The sequence below is a fragment of the Argiope bruennichi genome, chromosome 8 (assembly GCF_947563725.1).
Source record: "Argiope bruennichi chromosome 8, qqArgBrue1.1, whole genome shotgun sequence".
NCBI lineage: Eukaryota > Metazoa > Arthropoda > Arachnida > Araneae > Araneidae > Argiope > Argiope bruennichi.
In genome coordinates this window covers 70,281,930-70,301,360 of record NC_079158.1, presented here as the reverse complement: position 1 = coordinate 70,301,360, position 19,431 = coordinate 70,281,930, and the positions used below count along the sequence as shown (strand labels likewise).

Genomic DNA, 19,431 nt, shown 5'->3' with positions numbered 1-19,431 from the left:
TGAAGACAAATACAAATAAAAGTAAAGAAGATGAAAGATAAAAATAGATTAGTCAGCAGTATGATAAGGACAAAAAATTTCTATTTTCCGCCTCTCAGTGACCATAGATGAAGTGCTTATTCCACGAAAAACATTTGCATAATTTTTAACGAGAACAAATTTTTACTCTTTAGTGGTAAAAGAAGAAATTAATTTTCGTAAAGTCAATAATAATTTTTTTTGTGTAATATTTTTAGTTCTGTTATCTATTGAAAAAGTTGGCTGCATGTTGACATTTTAGATGTGGGTAGACAATAGACATCACGTGTTAGAGAAAACGAAACTAAAACATATGGTTATTTTTTTTCTTTTTCCCAATCTAGCGCGGTAGGACCAAAATTTTAAAACTGTAAGTTGTAACTAGCATCTGCATGGAAGATTAAGAAAAAGAAAAGTAAGTAAATGTTTATTGAAAGAAGAATTATTTAATGTCAGAAATTTAACGACAAAGTTAATATTTTCTTGGTGAATTTCATTTTACAAATCAATAAAAATTAAGTATCTGCTTTTACTACAGTTAAAATATGTATAATTCTTCATCCTTTGTTATAATTTCATAAAGATTTTTAGAAAAAATTAAATTGAAATTTTGCTCTTTGAATGTTGATAGTATTCATCGGTAATAAAACTAGCGGCTAGCAACCTAGAAAACGCATTTTTAAATTTAGAGACCACATTTATTTGTTTACAGATGACTTCTGAGACACTTGAACATTACATATAGTAAAAATCTGCATTAAATTTTTTTGTTGAACAGTGACTAGAAAACTGTGTTATTGCAGTATATGGGGGAAAAAAGAAAAAAAATGCTGCTTTATGCCCAAAAATTTGTGCATAATTGTAAAAAAAAAAAAAAAAAAAAACAGCAGTATGTGTTGCTTTATTTGTGAAAATTTGTTTGACGAATTCAAGCTGAATATCCCTCCTAGTTTTTTTAAAATTTATTTATAATCTTTTCCTTAAATTTATTCTTGTCTTCATTAGAATATTACTGCATTTTTTCCCTTCTTACCCACCCACCCCTTCTTTTCCTTTTCTTCTGCTCTGTTAAAATCTTCTGCATAATTAATGATGCAACTTTGTTACCTTTCTTTTCTGAAAATTCCATCTGCTAACACTAAAGATGTTATAAATTATTTTGCTCAAAAAAATGTATATCAACTTTAGCAAATCTTGTCTTGATGGAAAATTCTTTCATTTTTAATATCATAAACATTTAATGACTTTGTTCTTCTTCAAATAAAGCAGATGCAGTTTTTTTTTTAATTTTTTATTTCAAGGAGAGCAATTTTCATCATGATATAGCAGTAATATCTTGCTGTCTTTAGTGTATCAGCAGTTGAGACAGTACAGTTTTAATTTAACATATTTGATGTATTAATATAAAAAGTAGATGGTTGCCCTGCCTGACTCAAAATTACTTAAACATATTTTTATCCATAGAAAACATAGAGAATAATGCAGAGTTTATATTGTGAAATTCTCCAAAAAATGGTTTAATATCTGCATTATCTAAAGTTTGTGTTAAGTAATTTAAAAATTGATTAATTTTATAAACCATGCAATAAAAAAGTAGATCAAGGAAAGAAATTTTTTCATGTGTTTTTTTCAGCACTTTATTGATTCTCTGTATAATCATTATAAAATTTTAAAAGCAAAAATAATTTCCAGATATGTTTTACAATAAGAGAACCATTTATTTGAAGAAGAACAAAGTCATTAAATGTTTATAATCTTAAAAATGAAAGAATTTTCCATCAAGACAATATTTGCTAAAGTTGATATACATTTTTTTGAGCAAAATAATTTATAACTAGTGTTAGCAGATAGAATTTTCAGAAAAGAAAGGTAACAAAGTTGCATCATTAATTATGCAGAAGATTTTAACAGAGCAGAAGAAAGGGAAAGGAAGGGGTGGGTGGGTAAGAAGGGAAAAAAGCAGTAATATTCTAATGCTCTTAATTTTTAATTGTCATAAACAATTTCTCATATAACAACAGTGCTTTATCAGCTACCCCTGTATAAACTCTAGCGTTCAATAAGGGCTAACATATTAAATTGAGAAACCTAATAGATACCTGGATACATTTGAGACAACCAGTGATCTTATGGGTTATAGCATCACGTACTTGAGAAATATGATTTGAATAAGAAAGAATATGGATGAGAGAAGACTGTAAGAAGTTTTATTCTCTTTCTGTACTCTTAACTACCATTATTCAAATATTTCTACTTCTGGACTGATGTTTGGAACAAATAGATCCCTCTCTCTATGTATATGAGCCAAATCAGTTTTCTACCACAGGTGCTGTCCAGGTCTTTAATTATTTGACCAATAGAAAATGCTATGTTTTTTTCTTTTCCATGAGTCTTTGACTCATAAATTTAATTAAATATAGTTAAGGATTAACTAATATGCCAGGGATAAGAATCATCACTAAATTTTGTTGAAACTATAAGCATTTAATTTAAAGATCAGCTTTCTTATTAGATGCAAGATAAGTTTACAAGTTGAAAAATTATTATTTAAAATTTAATTTGTGTTTAAAATTAAATTTTTAAGAATAATTGTTTTTGTTAATGAGCAAGTAAAATTTCTTGTACACCGAGGAATAATCTTACTGTTAAAAAAAAGTGACATTTACCAAAACTTATAATTATTAGATGCTTTGTGATAATGATAAGTTTGCTTGCCATTTATTCTAAAAATAAAACAACAAAACATTATTGAGAAAAAAAAAGTAATTATTTGTAAATAAAATAAATAATTTACAATTTATATTTTATTCTAATGCAAATCAGCTGCAATAAAACTATTGTAACTGTGGAAATGTGTATAGTTAAATAATTTATGAAGATGCTAATAATAATAAGTGGAAATGCATTTTCATTAAAAAAAAACTTCAATATTTTTTATTTTTCTCTTTCTATCCTTTTGCTGATGTTTTAAAGAAATTGAAGAAAGAGAGTGCAATCTCAGGTAATTTGATATAAATTACAAAAAAAAAAAAAAAAGCCTTTTAGTATTTTCAAAAGGGAGCATTAATCTATCAAACCTAATGCATTCATTTAAAATTATGTAAGATGAAAAAATTAATATATGAACCACATTTAATATTTTATGCAGAAACAAATAGATCCCTCTGAATAATATAGATCCTTTGTCATAAATATTTAAATTTTCTTTTATTGATATATTATCAATAATTATTTATATATTTATTATGATTATCAATAATATTTTCACTTTTTCAGAATCTATTTTTTTTTTCATGTTAATTACATGGAAGAAAGATACCAAGCATGATGTTATCAGAATTTTATTCACATATTATTGAAGAAGAAAAGAAAAAATTTGCAATTACAAATGAAAGACTGAAGTTTGCTGCAAGAATTGTTAGTTCAATTTATAGTAAAAAGTCACTTAAGAAAGGTTCAACATACTTGAATTACAACAGTCCAGAATGCCGTTGTGCTTATCTTTATAAATATGCCAGTTTACATACTGGCATGGTTACCAAATATTTTCGAAAGTTTGTAAATAAAAAAGAACTAAGAAATCATTTTCAAAGAGGTATCAAAATTTGTAGTTTAGGTGGTGGACCAGGTACTGATATTATAGGTATATGTAAGGCTTTAGCAGTAAGACCATATTTTCATCAAAGAATAAAGCAGGTTTCAGTGCTAGATATTTGTGGTGGATGGAACAACACTTTTGAAAATATTATTTCAGGTTTATTAACAGGCAAAGTGAAGGATGTACCTGAAACGTTCATCAGTAGTAAAAAATTCAAATATGATCTCATTGAAATTGATCTCATACAGTCTTTACCTGAAAATGTTATAGAAATAATTTCAAAAGCAGATATTGTATCTATGGTAAAATTTATATCAGTAGTGCTGGCTAAGGAAGGATGTTTGGATGCATTAAAGGTATTAAAAATAACTTTTCTAATTTATTACAACTATATTTTCAATATTTAAGTAAAAAAAAATTACTAAAAGTTCACATTAATTATATAGAAATGCGTTAAATTTTTGTTCCTGTTAAAATGCATTAATTATACTTTCATATATTATAATATTCTTTCAATTAAAAAATGTTTCATTTTCTGTCTAAAATAAATATTTTTTTTGTCTTATAATTCTTTCACAAGATTTCATGCTTCCTTTAATATATTCTTATTTATATTCACTTTTTAATTTAAAAATTACTAAAAGTTCACGTAGATTAAATAAAAGAGCATTCAATTTTTGTTCCTTTAAAATGCATTAAATATACTTTCATATAATATGTTCTATCAATTAAAAAAATGTTTTATTTTCTATCTAAATTAAATATTTTTAGCCTTATAATTGAAAAAGCTGCAATTATTTTTATGATTTATTACTTTTTTATTTTTAAAGTATATTTCATTAATTTTAATTTACATTATTTTATTAGTAGGCTTCAAAAATTTGTTAAGTATTTTTTTTCTTTTTTTTATTATTATTAGCAGTGCTTGCAAGAAATAAATGCTGTAAAAAATGTCTTGTTTTTTTTTTTTTTTAATTTTAATTGTTCAAATATATGTAAATTCAAGTAAACCAACTTTACACTGAGAAACACTTTTCTTCTGTATAAGATTGTTTATATTTAGTATAAGTTTTTCATAAAGTCAGAATTTATGTAAATTCTTTTCACCTAAGTAACTCATTTGGCAGTTACATGTTGTCAGTTATTGTTATATTGCATTAATTGTTCACTAAGTAAAAAATTTCCCAGAAAAGTATTATAGTTATGATTTCTTTATAAATCTCCAATGATTAGCATTGGTGGATTCTTGAAATTTGAGGTTTCTTTTCCCTCTTTTTAAGGTGGTAGCAAAATTGAGAAGGAAAATATGCATAAAAACATAATTAATAGAATATAGTTATAAAATATTCTGTAAATCCTTAAATTTTGAACAACTGATTTGAAATTTAAAATAAATATTTGAATTCTTTTTTAAAAAGAAATTATCGCAAAATCTTTTAATCCTTACTCAAAGCTTATTAGCAGATTTGATATCACTTGACATCTAAGGTTTGGGTTACTTAATGCTAAAATGCATTAAAAAATGGGAAAATTACAAAAATGTATATTATGATGAATGAAGTGTGAATTAAACACAGACTGGCATTAACATTTATCTCTTTTCAGATACTAGGAAATTTGTTGAAACCTGGAGCTGTCGTGTTTTTTATTGATAATTACCAAGGAAATGTATTTGAATCTATAAAAGATATTTTAAACCAAACTGGTCTTGAAATAGTTTTAGGCCCTTTACATGAGGTGTTTGTAAAGCCATCAAAACAACATAATGAGGAAACATATGGTTGTTTGGCACAAACAGCAGCCAGAATTTCTATTGTGGGCTTCATTAAAAATATGAAAATTATACCTCAAATTTTCTACTCTCCATGTACCGGGAATAAAAAAGAAGATTTTATTAGCACTTCAGTTAGTTTGGATGAGAATAATTATAATGATGGAAACGCTGAGTCAAGTCTGAATAATTGTCATAAATGTGTACAAACTGAGTTTGAAGATCACATACAAGAAGAATCTTTGCACTGTGATGTGGAAGAATTGTCAGCATTAATGGAAGCTCTTGCTAATTTGTTAGAAGTTGTTAAAAATGTGAAAATGAATAATAGGCAATCTAAACGTTTATGCCATCACCATCACTCAAGGCATTGCTTTTAATGAAAAATGTTTCAAAACACTGTAATGTAATCTTTTATACTTTTCACTAATTAAAATAAACAAAAAATGTATTTTATTTTTTGTGAGCTAGTTGATGATAAATTTTATATAATAATTAATCCCTTTAAAAGTGATATTTTTGATGAAATAAAAAATACCTGACTATTGCAGTATAAGAAATGGGGGCAACCTTTAATTTATTAAAAAAAATTAAGACAATTTATAGATGAACAAAACTTTATTTTTTCATCTTCTTTCTTCTTCCTTTCTGATTCCTATAAAAAAAAAGGAAAATTATAATAATTATTCAGTTTAATGAACTATTATAAAACTGAATGCACCATTATGAAATATGATTTTATAGTCTGTATATATAACTTATTAATGAATCAGGAATTAGAATGTTTCCTTAAAACATAATTTAAAAGTTTTCACATAAGTGGACAAAAATTATGTATTTCAAAACAATTAACCAATAAGTTGAAGCCATTTTTAAATGATTCGCAAGAGCATTTATTATATATATTATATTCTCTCTCCCTCCCTATATATATATAAAGGATAATTCTTCCCCCCCCCCCCCCCGCCAATTTCTATTTTTTATAGTAGGATATATTTAAAATAACCCTAAGAAAACTTTTTTATGTACAATTGATATTTTCACACATGCACAAAAGATGCATTAAAAATAAGAGATGGTTTAAAAAATATTTATGAAATTATTTATGTACTTTTGTATATCAAAAAGCTTTTCAAAGAATGTTTTGCTGAAGTTTATAAAAAGTAAAAATTTAAAATATAATTTGCAACATTCTTTGGTCCTTAATGATTAAAGGCACCTTCTATAGAGATTTAGACAATAGAAAATGATAGACTTCAATATGGGGACATAGGATTTATGACATAGAGAAAATAAAATTTCATGCAACAAGAACATAGTACTTAAGCAAAAAAAGAAACCCGCAATAAAGGATGTTAAATTTAGTTTGAATTCCATTTATTAGTTTTCTTAATCAACCATTGCAACTTATTACATCATTGTTAATTGATCATGCACTGAAAAAATTTAGCACAATATAATATTTTAAGGCATAAATACTGTGGAATTTTTACAACATATCTGCCACATTGATATTCAGTGTAGTGATGGTATTTTTAAATGTTCAGTTTAAGTTTTCATCTTTATAAACATTTTAAAATTGCATTTAATTTTCTCTTTGTCTTATGGATGAGTATAAAAAAATTATCAGCCCTTAAGATTTAGATTTTTTTTTTAAATAGTTGCAAGAATATACATTTTACTATAATCTAGTGTTTCTAAAGATAAAAAGGAAGAGAAATAAAGGAAAGAAAAATTAATTCATGTGAAATATAAGACAGTATACAAAAATTACACTTTGATTAGAATTAGAATATGTATTTAAAATTTTACAAATTTATATTTTTAATGCCACAGGAAATAAATTATTTTGGTATATCTTTCACTATAGAGAAATGAAACTTTAAAATGCAAAAATTTTTTATACAAATATTAATGCAAAGGAAGAAAGTGCAACAACTTAGAAAGTTAATATATATATTTTGAGAGTATTTTATAAAATGAATAATAGTTTTTTTATTAACTTACTTTGAATTTCCAGTGCAATCTCGCTTTCTATGACCATACCCAAAACATTTAAAGCACTTGTTAGACATTTCTCCTTCGGATTCTATTCTATTGCATTTACATATCTTACCAGAAATTTCTGTATGGCTTGCCGTATCTGGAACACATTTATTGTGAACTTCACAGTGAACATAGGAACTTTTTACACATTGTTTACAGCTGTCACAATGTTTGAAAGTATTGCCATGCTGAAACAAAATAAAGTCATACAAATATGAAATTACTGTATAATTTTAATAAGCAATTAAAATAAGTGCAAGGAGGATTAGAAGCATATTTTAAATAAAATGATAAGTTTTAAAGAAGTGGGTAAGAATATTTTTCTTATATTAATATAGACTTACTTTTGTTGTGCACTTGTTACATTTAGAACAATGTTGATTTTCTTTAGATACATATCTTTGACAGATTTTACAATATCTAAAATGTAAAAGAAAATAGTAAATTATATATTTGTTTTGTATTAGAAGAAAAGTCAGGAAAAATATAAGAAAAATTAATTTATAATGAAATATTCACAGTACCTGAATTTATATACAAATTTTATTTATATGTGCAAATATAAAGTTATATTTATTTATAGGGTAAGGGTAGGAAATTCATAAAAATTCAAGAAAAGGTAAAATTTTGATTTACTTAATTTATCTTCAGCTATTGATTTTATAAAAGTATTAGTTAATAGTTGTGCATTTATTTTATCCAAATTTTATATCAAATTAGTTATTCATTTGCAAATTTCATCACTAGTAAAATATATATTAGCCTCAGCATTTAGATAACACATGAAATAAAGATGCTGCATTTAAGACAGTATGATAAATCTGAAGAGAAAAATTTATTAAATATGAACAATTTTAATCAACTTTTTAATTATTTTTCTAGATAATCTACACTTGAAAAGCTTGCATTATAACATTAAAATATGCAACACTTTGCATTAAAATATGCATTTATGAATCCAATGCCCTGTCATTATTTGGTTTTTAGAATTAATTCACAAAAATATGTTCATTTAAAAATAAAGCAAATTAAAATTTCTAGGATTATAGATGATTTTTCAAAGTTATAAATTTAAAATAAGGGACTAAAAACAAAGCACTAAAATAACATTAAGAAACATTCTTTGAGAATATCATTTACAATCTATCAACATATCATAAATATTCACAATAGTTTATGTTTTTTTAAAAAAACTTACTTGTATCCTTCATTTTTAGGTAAAACAAAAGAAGAGCCATTAATATTAGTAAAGATCCTTACAGGAGAACCTTTAGAACCTGCTTGACTTCCAAATTTTTTGTGATTCAGATATTCAACCTAAAAAATAAAATAGATAAGTTTGATTAATAATTGGAATTTAATATTAAAAAATATAAATGACTCATAAAAAGATCTGACTTTCTTAAGAAATCAGAATTTTTATTTCAAAACATTCAAATATATTAATCATTTATTTTTAGAAAAGATTGAGCAAAAATAAGCATAACAAGAAAGTTACAAAAATATGCAGGAGATAAATTCAAAGATTAATCTCAACTTTGAAATTTATAAGAAAAAGAATTTTTTTTTATTGTTACCTTATAATCCATCATCACTAAATCTGGCATTGTTTGAACAATTCTTGGTTCCAAAAAATATGGAAAAAACCAAATAATTGGAACAGTTTCTGTACTTTCTTTGCTATTAACTTTCTGCCAATACTGATTCATTTTCTGCAGAGTGTAACATATGGCATCAATGAGACCACCAAATGGAGGATCCAACAAAATAGCAACTTTTTCTCCATTTTTTTCAGTCAAAAACTCCTTGAATTTCTTTTTACTTGCTTTACCACCAAAAAAGTGGTTATTGAATAAATTATAATGACAAAACTGTTCAGGTCCAAAGAACTGCATCTATCAAAAGTAAAATAAAATCTAATTTTATGGTATATTTCTAATGATATTGAATATAACAGAATGCATGCATTATTAGCATAAAGAAATCTATATCTTTAAACGTTTTACTCACCCTCCAATCCAATATTTTATCTAAACTTCATACATTTTAACCTTTCTCATAAAAATAAGATTTTATATAAAACTATAATAAAGTATATGGAGTACAACAAATTAAATAAACAAAACAGTTATAAAAAAATGAAGATGAGACAACTGAGGTTATCATTTGGTAACAATATATTTTTATGTTTTAAAATTAAAAATGCTGCAATTGTCCCATCTTTATATCATGAAAAAAATGAGAAAACATTTTATATATTTTGAATCCAAATATAAAAATGTTCAGATAATTTTTTATTTTAAGTCTCAATCTAGTAACTCATCCAGTAGACCTAATACAGAAATTTGTAGTTCATATCTGTGTTCATTTACATTAGTAATGCTATTTAGAGAAATGATAGTGAACACATGTTCCAGTGGTACTAGCACTGGAAACATAACGTGAATTGGCCCAATTTTTAAACTAAAAAATATTTCAGGAAAACATTTTGCTTTGCATTATATTTTAAGCAGAAATGCTCTTTAGTTAGATTTCTTTTTTAACTTCATGTCAGGTTTACTTTATTTAGTGAATAAAAGCCAAAAATTGAAAATAAATTAAATTCCAGATAAACTACAAAAATTAAAAGAAACATTCAAGCAAACTTTTGAAAAAAAAATGCAGAAAAAGAGCAGTTAAAATTTTAAAAGGCAAATAACTATTCCCTATTAAATTTCTATATAAGCCTTTCTTTATAAGTTTTAAAGCTCTGTTACTTTTTTTTTTTTTTTTTTGAGATTTGACAACAACACAGCAGTAAAATGATCAGATATTTTCACATAGTTAAATTAAGAATATGAAATATTGCTTAGAATAAAATAATTTTAAAAAAACTAAGTAGATAATTGGTTTTATATGAAAATATATAATCTATTAGTAATACACTTTTAATAAATAGTTTCGAAGTTTCATTATCAGTTTTTTAAGTAACAAATCAAATATTAAATTAAATTTATTATAACATAATATATCTTGTATTAAAACAAAGGAATCTTAAAAATAGCATTAAAATATACAGTGCCTCAGAGAAATAGAGAGCAAAACTTTTTACTTTAGTAAAATAACACTAAAAAAAATACTATTCAAATATAAATTATTATTCATTGTAAATTCAGTGGTATGTAAAAAACATTACACCTCTCAATAATAACCTATTAATTAAATATTAAAAGACATATTTTTTTTATTTTAAAATATGCCACATACATATCTGTGATCAATGTCCATGAGGAATGATGTAAGTCCTGTATTCTCAGTTTTATTTGATATCAAATATTCATGAATTCTATGGATAAAAAAAAAAAAAAAAAAATACTTTTTATTCACACATTCTATATTTGGCAGTTATGATTATTTTAAATTAAGAAAATATTGAAATAAAAAAGCAAATTAAATTAGTAAATGCTACACGACACAATTATTTAAGGAAATGAAAAAAAAAAAAAAAAAAAAAAAAAACACTTTGTGCAACAAAAGTTATCAATAAGCAGTACCTATCACATCTAATGTGTTTTTCAAAAAAATGTAATATATACTTTCAGTAAGATTTTATGAGAATTTCTTTGATTTGTGAAGCAAGCTATATTAGTTCAGCTGTTTGAACCTTATTACTTGCAAGAACAAGTTAGCTAGCATTCCATTGAATGGCAAAAGTGTCTTCTGCCACCATAGAATTCATATAAAAGAATGATTCCAGTATAAATCTAATTTCTATTTTGATCATGGACATTAATAAATATCATTTATTATATTTCATATCTTTTTAAGCATCAGTACCATAGAGAAAAAGTAATCTCTGTGATCACCACTACTAAAATTTCATCTTTACCCACTTGTTTATTCTGCGCACCTACTTGATTGATCAAATCATGAAGAAAGGAATCTGTGATTCATTTTATTTAATGTTTATACAGAGCAGAAAATCAATTTTTCAAAGAAAAATATGGAAATAAAGCTTTCATCAATTATGCATTTTCACAATGAAAGCGATAATCTTATGCTATTTCATTCAGGGGTGAAACTGATTGAATTATAAGTCAAATATAATCTAAAAATGAACAAGGATTAATTTGCTTTTCTAATGTTTATGTACAAGTACAATATTAAGTTCATTCTGGGTATTCATACCTATAATAATATAATTAAATATTCTACAATAACCAAAGCTCTTAGATATTATTTTGAATGCAATTTAATTAAAATTTCTTAGTACAGCATTATTTTAAAAAACTATTACATTTAAGTAGTAATTTAAAAATTATCCAACAAGCCAAAATACTTTAGGGGTCTCAAGTAAGAAATTATTAAAATAAATGAACATAGAATGAACTATTTTAAATGAAAAATAAGCTTGATTTCCAGAAAGACAAACTCACAAGTAATAATCTTTAAATAAAAAGTACAATTTTTTCCCCCTCCATCCCTCTTTTTACATACTGTTTGCATTTTCCAAAACTTCAGTATTTTTAAATGTCCTCCAACAGCATCCTTTCTTGAGATGAATCTGATCTAAACACACTTTCATTTTCATTAATATTTTATGGGACTTAAAGGAATAAATGTTGATGTCAAATCAGATTACAACTGGCTCTGAGTCATAATATTTAAAATTCAGCTATCTAAATTTTCTGAACACTACAGCTGCTTTCTTCTTCAAATCAAGATTGCAGGGAAAGCAGGATTAGAATAAAAACTTCCAAAAACTGATTGCTTAGTGAAATCTAATTGTAGTGATTGGATTTTGAAGCGTTAGGAAATAAACGTTCATAGATGGCGCTAGACAACTAGCGCAAGTGTAATTCAAAGAGTGATGTCATTCAAGTGTTGGCTCTTGGAGGAGAAGGAGTTACTGAGCAGAGTAACTCGAACGAATCTGAAATAAATCTGTTAAGCTTTCTATTTGCCTATTTGTTGAAAGCACTCACGAACCAGCCACGACACTAATTTTCATTTGTTTAAAAATCTGTAAATTTGTATAAATCTTTTAAGTTCATGCATATTATGCATCATTACTTTTAACAGTACAAAAATTCAATATAGTTTCATAAAAAAAAGAAAATAGATAATTGCAATTTCACATTAATGCTAAGTATATAATCTAACATTTTAAAATAGAAAGCTACATACTTTGGCACGCCAATCAGAACAACTTTTGTAAATTTCAATTTCTGAAGTAAAGATGTCACAAAATGAATTGTTTTGGGTGAGAAAAAATATTGCTAAAAGAATTACAAAAAGAAAAACTTTATAACACACATAATTTTAAATGTAATCATTAGCTAAAATACTAAATGCAGAATATTATAAAATCAATAAAATATCCTTATACCAACAAGGTTACATAGTAAATTTCATAGTTTAAATAGAAAATGACAGTTTAAAAAATAAAAATGAAGTATTCAAAAGGAACAATTAAACATGAAAACTAATATGATAAATAAAGATTAAAAATAAAATTATCAAACATATTATGTTCTGGTAAATGTGGTATTACAATAGAATAATCGATTGACTCGCATGAAATTTGAAACAACATTAAAATATCAGATTCACACACACACAAAAGATACATGCTCAGAAGTACATTAACACACAAAGATCTCACATCTAAAATTATTGCTACATTTTTTTTTTTTCATTCTTTATATAATGTTCTCTTAAAAGATTCATTTCCATTTTTAACTTTTGCAAATTCATACTTCACATAAAATTGCTTAGCACTGTCTTGATTTGGAATGCCAGTTTTCACTTATAAATGTGAAGTAAAGACTTCTTTGCCAAGGGACTTTGTATTTCAAATATTTTAAATAATAAGATGATACATTAATTTTATACAATCAGTACATCACAAATGAATTTCAATTTATGAAATGTGTATAGATAATGGGAGATAGAGATAATGGGTATTAAATCTTCCCTTATAAAGTTTATATTATTTGTAATGCAATTTCAATCTATTATTGGTCTTAATTTTTTTCTGTTCAATTCTATTCAGTAGAAATACAATAGTTGTAACAATAATTAGATGTTATTGTAACAACAATAACATCTAAAGGGTCAAATAAACATTTCCCTGCTAAAACTGAATTATTGTAGTAAGATTCCAGTTAAAGAATAATTAAATCTATGTCAATTTTTTTAACTCTTACATCGGTTCAAATTAACAAAATATTTTCAAAATGCATTTTTTCAGATAATTTATTTTTTTGACCTGCAATTTCAGGGGTGGTAGAGTGGCCTAGTGTCCAAATAAATTCAATAGAAATGATCATGATAATAATTCTAGAAATTTCCAGAAGATTGATAACATTTGTAGAATGGATGTTTGAGGACTGTAAGGCTTGCTGGATGGCTAGACTGTCAGGTAATAGGATGTATTGTTCTGATTGATCGGCAAATTTAGTAATTACACGCAAGATTGCAAGTGCTTCACCAGTGTAACTGCAATTATAAATTGAAATACACCCAGAAGTAGTTTCACCTGTAGTGCTATTTGCAAAATTAATTCAGCTTTCATTATTGGACTTAGATGTAGCAGTAGCTAGAATTACAGTCCTTGTGAGACCAGAATTCAACATGATTAGATAGAAATTTTCTTACTGTATTAAATTTGATCATTCTTTGCAGAATTTTGCATAGAACAGGAATAAAAGAAATTTAGCATGAAAATTCGATGTTGGCATTATCACTCCCAGGTTTCAGGATAGGAATGATTTTTGTCATAAGAATCAGTAGAAATATTTCCAGTACTCCAAATTTTATTATATATTTCTTATAAGTTGCATTTGTATTTATTTGAAAAGAATTTTAATGATTTTTTTTCAGTAATTCTGTCTGCTCCAGGGAAGTATTTTCAGTCTTATGAATAGCATTTTGGAGTTCTACAAAAGTAAAAAATATTCAATATCATTTAGTGATCTTTAATGTCTTCTTTTAATAAATCTTTTATACTGATTATGCAAATAAAAAAATTACATACATTATTTAATTTTTTTGAAGAGAATAATGTTGATACTATCAATGGGAAAATGGTTTCTATTATAAATGACATTGAAGATTTTATTGATTCTCCTGAAAAACCTGTGTTTTCACTCTATTCCAATGATTTAGTTGCAATTTTGAAATAAGATTTTGTAACTAGTTATATAGTATTATTGTTTTTGGTTCAAAAAGATCTGACTGTTGCCATTCCATTATATGCATTTTGTCTCTTAAAACAAATATAAAACTATCCTGCTATTTTTATTTCAGTCACAAATAAAATATTAAAAACCAATCATAAAAACCCTTTTCTATATCTGCAATCAAATAAATGTATTTATTTTCAAAGGACGAAGAGAATGTGCATGCCCATACACGGAATATCTAAAAATATGTGTATTATGCTATTTTTAGTTTACAGTTTTAAAACACAACAAATTTAGAAATTTTAGCAATGTTTCATTCAAAGTACATACATTCTGAGTTCAAATTCACAATGTCCAAACCAAATCATAATACTCTCATAATAATCCAAATTCATAATAAGGATTTAAAATAAATCTAATATACAGAGCAAATCATGATGAAATTGTTTGAAATATATGGTATGCATAAAGAATTTCATTAAAGCTTACAGAAAATTTGTGTATTTTTCTCTACGCTTAGAAAAATAGTAGATTTAATGCACAATTAATTTCAAGTGAATGCCTTTAAAATATAGATAATTAATCTTAAATCATATGAGCATAGAAACAAAAATTTCCTAGCACCTTGCATACAACAAATTTGTTAATTAAACTTGGAACTATTCAATGAATCAATTTGCAAAAAAATTGCTAAACTTAAAAGAATATAAATATTTAAGAATTAAATATATTGATTACAAATGATTCTTAGTAAAATAAAAAATCATTATCAATATAAAGGTACATAAAAAGAATAAACAATTCGGCAAAAACTGATTTTTACAAAAAAAATTATAATTAAAATCTTTTAAATGTAATTTATAAATATATTAAAATTCTTTTAATTGATACTTTTTACTCAATTTTAAAACTCATTTTTTTATTAATACAAATAAATAATAAAGATAATTTACATGCACTTACAGCTTCAGATTTTTTATTTTCCAATGTCTGAAACAAGGTAGTAGGCTGAAGTAATTGATCTTCACTCACATTATCAATAATTTCATGGTTATTATGATCTTCAATATCTTTTAAAATCAACAAGGAACAAGTTCTACAATATTTTCTCTCATGCTGTGGAAGGTTCTGAAAAGAAGTGCGCCTCCTATAAAAATTATGCTTATATTCAACTAACAAGAAATAAGTAGACACACACACAAAACAATATATGTATTTTTTTTTTATTTGAATGACTATCATCAGTATAAAAATAAAATATATATATATATATATATTAAAAGAAGACATTAAAAATCATTAAACGTCATCTGTGGCTAGGGATACAACAAAAGTATTTAGGATGCTATATATCTTTTCTACTTTCCATTATCAAATATATAATTTAAACAAATATTTATCATGTATATAAATTAAATTCCAGTATTCTTCATGCATCTCAAGACTGTCTTTTTTATATACACCTTAAAATAAAATTGCCTATGGAAAGAAAAAAAGAGGTACTATATTGGATATGTATGCATTAATAGCATGCCATGAATAGCACCCTATATTCATCGACAAATTCCTTAAAATAACAAATTTACCTCAAGATTTTAAATTGAACAGATGTTCATACAAGAATAATTGCATATATAGAATGCTTTGGGGAAATCAGAGTAACATGATATGTAAGTAAAGTAATCCAACTAATCCATAATGGATCTCCAATTAATTTGGTCAAATGCTATTCTAATATCATTCATGTCAATCAAAACAGTTTTCAGAAGCTAAAAGAAAGCTCAAATCCTGATATCACAAATTTTAAAACTTCCTATTTCAAGAACATGAACTAGAAATTTATAGTACTGTTTACAAATAATTTTTTTTGATAAAAATTCACAATTGAGAACACTTTAAATAAAATGTATGCAAAACTGCCAACATTATAAAACTGATATTCTATTCCAAAATTTAAAATTTAGGAAATATGAAGTATTTGACGCAAATCCTTTTATGTTTAAAAGAAATTAATAGTTGAGGCATTTATAGAATATGGAAGTTTATTTTTCATATTATGAAGTCAGAAAATACCATTCCTTATATTTAGATTCAATTAAAAGAAGATACATTTAATAACATTCCTTAAAAATGTAATGAGGAAAAATTCTTATGATTACATCAATGAAACTACAAATGTAAATATATGGAATAACTATAATGTATAAAATTTAAATAAAGATTGCATAATCAAGAAAATATGTTCAAAGCAATGTGATATACTGCTAATGCATCAATATTGTAAAATAACAGTAACAGGAAATTTAAAGCATTTACAAATGTTGATAAGATAATGTTAACATCTAAGTTGAAATTAAATTTCCATTTCTGTCACAAAATTTTACATTTTTACAATATACAATACAATAGAAGATAAAATACAGTATATTGATAATTAATTATTGATACAGTATATTTATAATTATCACTCACTTTACATATTCATCATGAATATAAGGTGGTTTGCTTGCAGCAATTATTTGCTCCCAGTGTTCCCTCTTATAAGTGCTAAAATCATCATCAACCCAATGAAAGAAGTTGCATACAGACCGGTCTCGGCAGGCTGAGCACGCATAAAATTTCTTCCCACTTTTTATGCCATTTGATGTATGCCTTTCAAACATTAAGCAAGGACCTGAAAATGCAATTTACCAAGAGTGAAAAAAAAGTTTAAGTTAATAAAATTAGGTATTTCAGGTTTAAAGAATAATTAATATATATTAAACTGGGAACATGCAACAGAAAAAAAATGAAGCGTGAAATTATTTTTAAAAATTGAATATGTCTAACCATGAGGACAAGATGGATGTGATTTACAATTTTTCACAATGACTTCCATGATATATACATATAAATAAGATGCTTAAAATTGCTAAGAATTTCCTCACGGCAATGAATACTTTGCTAGTTAAAAGGAGGAAGAAAAAAAAGATTTAAAGCCCAATAGTATTTCGGTTCGCAAATTCCATGTGATCCCACTACAAAACAAAAAATATGTAAACAAATATTCTTTTCACTTCATTTCTGCGAATCAAAGATTTTCGTCTGTAAAATAGATCTTGAGATATGAAATTTAAAAACTTTTTGTACAATATGGTATAGTATTATAAAGAAAAGTTTCTTTTGTAACTGCGGAAAAATTATAAGAATATTCACTTTTCTTAAACGGGAAATTTTCTTTCAAAATGTCTGTCCAAAGTTCGTTTGCGCGCCAACTCTTATAATAAAACTGGCATTGAAAGCGCGCAATCTGCTTATTTTGAAAAGTGTCTTCAATCAAATATTGTTGTTTACATCTAACATGATTGTGCCTTTAAACATAATTCAAGTTGAAATGAAATAATTTTTAATTGTCATTCCGCTGTTTAATATTTTAGAGATGGGATTTTAAATAATTCCTGACTGTAATGAGTAAAAGCACTATTTCTACCAATTGTTGAAACAAATTGGCGGTAATATATTGATATATTTTTGTTTCATCCAACATTAATATTATTTTTATATTTAAAACGCGTTAACTACATTTTTATATATTCTACTGTTTATATGGAGAATTCTATTTATAAATTTTTAATATTAACCATCATATGAAGGCTTAGCTGTTATGAACCGTATTCAATTACGTATAAAATGGAAAAAAGAATGTTTTTCAGCATCTTTAGGTTTTGTTAACATTTTTCTTTTTTTATCTGAATTGAATTATAGTTGCAAATAAAATAGAAATCAAGTAATATATAATTATCATTAATAAGAACTTTGTAAAATTTTGTACAAGGATCCATGTTCTTTTTATATGTTTGCTTTAGGGACGAAAGTAGGGAAATTGAGAGGATTTATTAGAAATCCAACTGATATGCAACTGATCTTCAAACTTGTCTATCTGAATATCAAATAGAACCATATTTCCTGCCAAATTTTGTGTTTCATTATGCTAAGATTAATTTTCATTTTTGTGAAATGTTGAGTAACCATATTACATGGAAAAAGAAAAGATGCTGAATATTTTTCCGTCCTGTTTTTTTTAGTTGATGCCATGTGCTCATTAGTTATCTTATACTTTTAAAGCATTTTTTTCACTCTTAATGTAATTTTTCATAATTGTTTAACCATTCAACTATTCTGTGACAAAATATGTTAAACATTTGTTGAATAAAGCCAAAACTCAAAATTCCCCCAAAAGCCAAACAATCCAATTTTTAGTGAGTAGTTTTTAACAATAAGAGAAATTTAAAGAAATGTCACAAAATTGTCTTCATTTAAATGAATGAAATCTCATAGAAAATAGCTGCCATTTTAATCAGTCAGATGTCCATAGTAGTCACCTTTAATGACCAGCTTATTCACCAAAGTTATAGACTTTTTAGGCTGTTAAATATAAATGATGTAGAATGCAAATTTTTCATAAAAATTTCACCTTGTTATTGATAAGACAGGAAAAGATGAATTTAATTGAATCAATCAGAAAAAATCATAGTGCTTGGAAATTAAATAGAATATATTTTATGAAATACAAGAAGGAGTGAAAGTTCTGCTTTGGAAATAATGTCCAAAGAAAGCATTTCTTAAATCTTTATTTAAACATTGGAAGAAGCATCTGATTGAATACTTTGATGGCTGATTAATTCATTGTAACATTAAAAATTAACTATCGCAAATTTTGTAAAACATTTAAAATTTTTATTAAAAATAAATAAACTTAATGTAGAGATGAAATTAATATAATTAAAAAAGTAATTTTTATTTAGTTTTAAAATAGTAAGAGATAATATTTTTGGAAGATATGGCCGTCAATT

At 25.2% G+C, this 19,431-nt stretch overlaps 3 protein-coding genes across 3 annotated transcripts in view; 2 read left to right on the top strand and 1 right to left on the bottom strand.

The window, feature by feature from the left end:
- Nucleotides 1-42: 42 nt before the first annotated feature.
- On the top strand, nt 43-5,838 carry LOC129981111 (uncharacterized). The gene is made up of 3 exons (XM_056091788.1): nt 43-433; nt 3,295-3,972; nt 5,222-5,838. The coding sequence occupies exons 2-3, from the start codon at nt 3,343-3,345 to the stop codon at nt 5,765-5,767; spliced, it is 1,176 nt and encodes a 391-aa protein (XP_055947763.1). The 5' UTR covers nt 43-433; nt 3,295-3,342; the 3' UTR covers nt 5,768-5,838.
- Nucleotides 5,839-5,937: 99 nt separating this feature from the next.
- LOC129981109 (rRNA N6-adenosine-methyltransferase ZCCHC4-like) lies at nt 5,938-17,623 on the bottom strand. Its single transcript, XM_056091785.1, has 10 exons — nt 17,429-17,623; nt 17,072-17,273; nt 15,563-15,746; nt 12,600-12,691; nt 10,680-10,758; nt 9,011-9,328; nt 8,632-8,750; nt 7,778-7,853; nt 7,395-7,621; nt 5,938-6,042 (listed from the first exon to the last, which is right to left on the bottom strand). Exons 1-10 carry the CDS (start codon nt 17,475-17,477, stop codon nt 6,006-6,008), a joined length of 1,383 nt encoding a protein of 460 aa, XP_055947760.1. The 5' UTR covers nt 17,478-17,623; the 3' UTR covers nt 5,938-6,005.
- A 264-nt stretch (nt 17,624-17,887) lies between these two features.
- Nucleotides 17,888-19,431, top strand: part of LOC129981284 (uncharacterized) — a 29,341-nt gene continuing 27,797 nt past the window's right edge. Inside the window, exon 1 of the mRNA XM_056092057.1 lies at nt 17,888-18,090. The gene's annotated coding sequence lies outside the window, so the exon portion shown is untranslated. The remainder of the gene's footprint in view (nt 18,091-19,431) is intronic.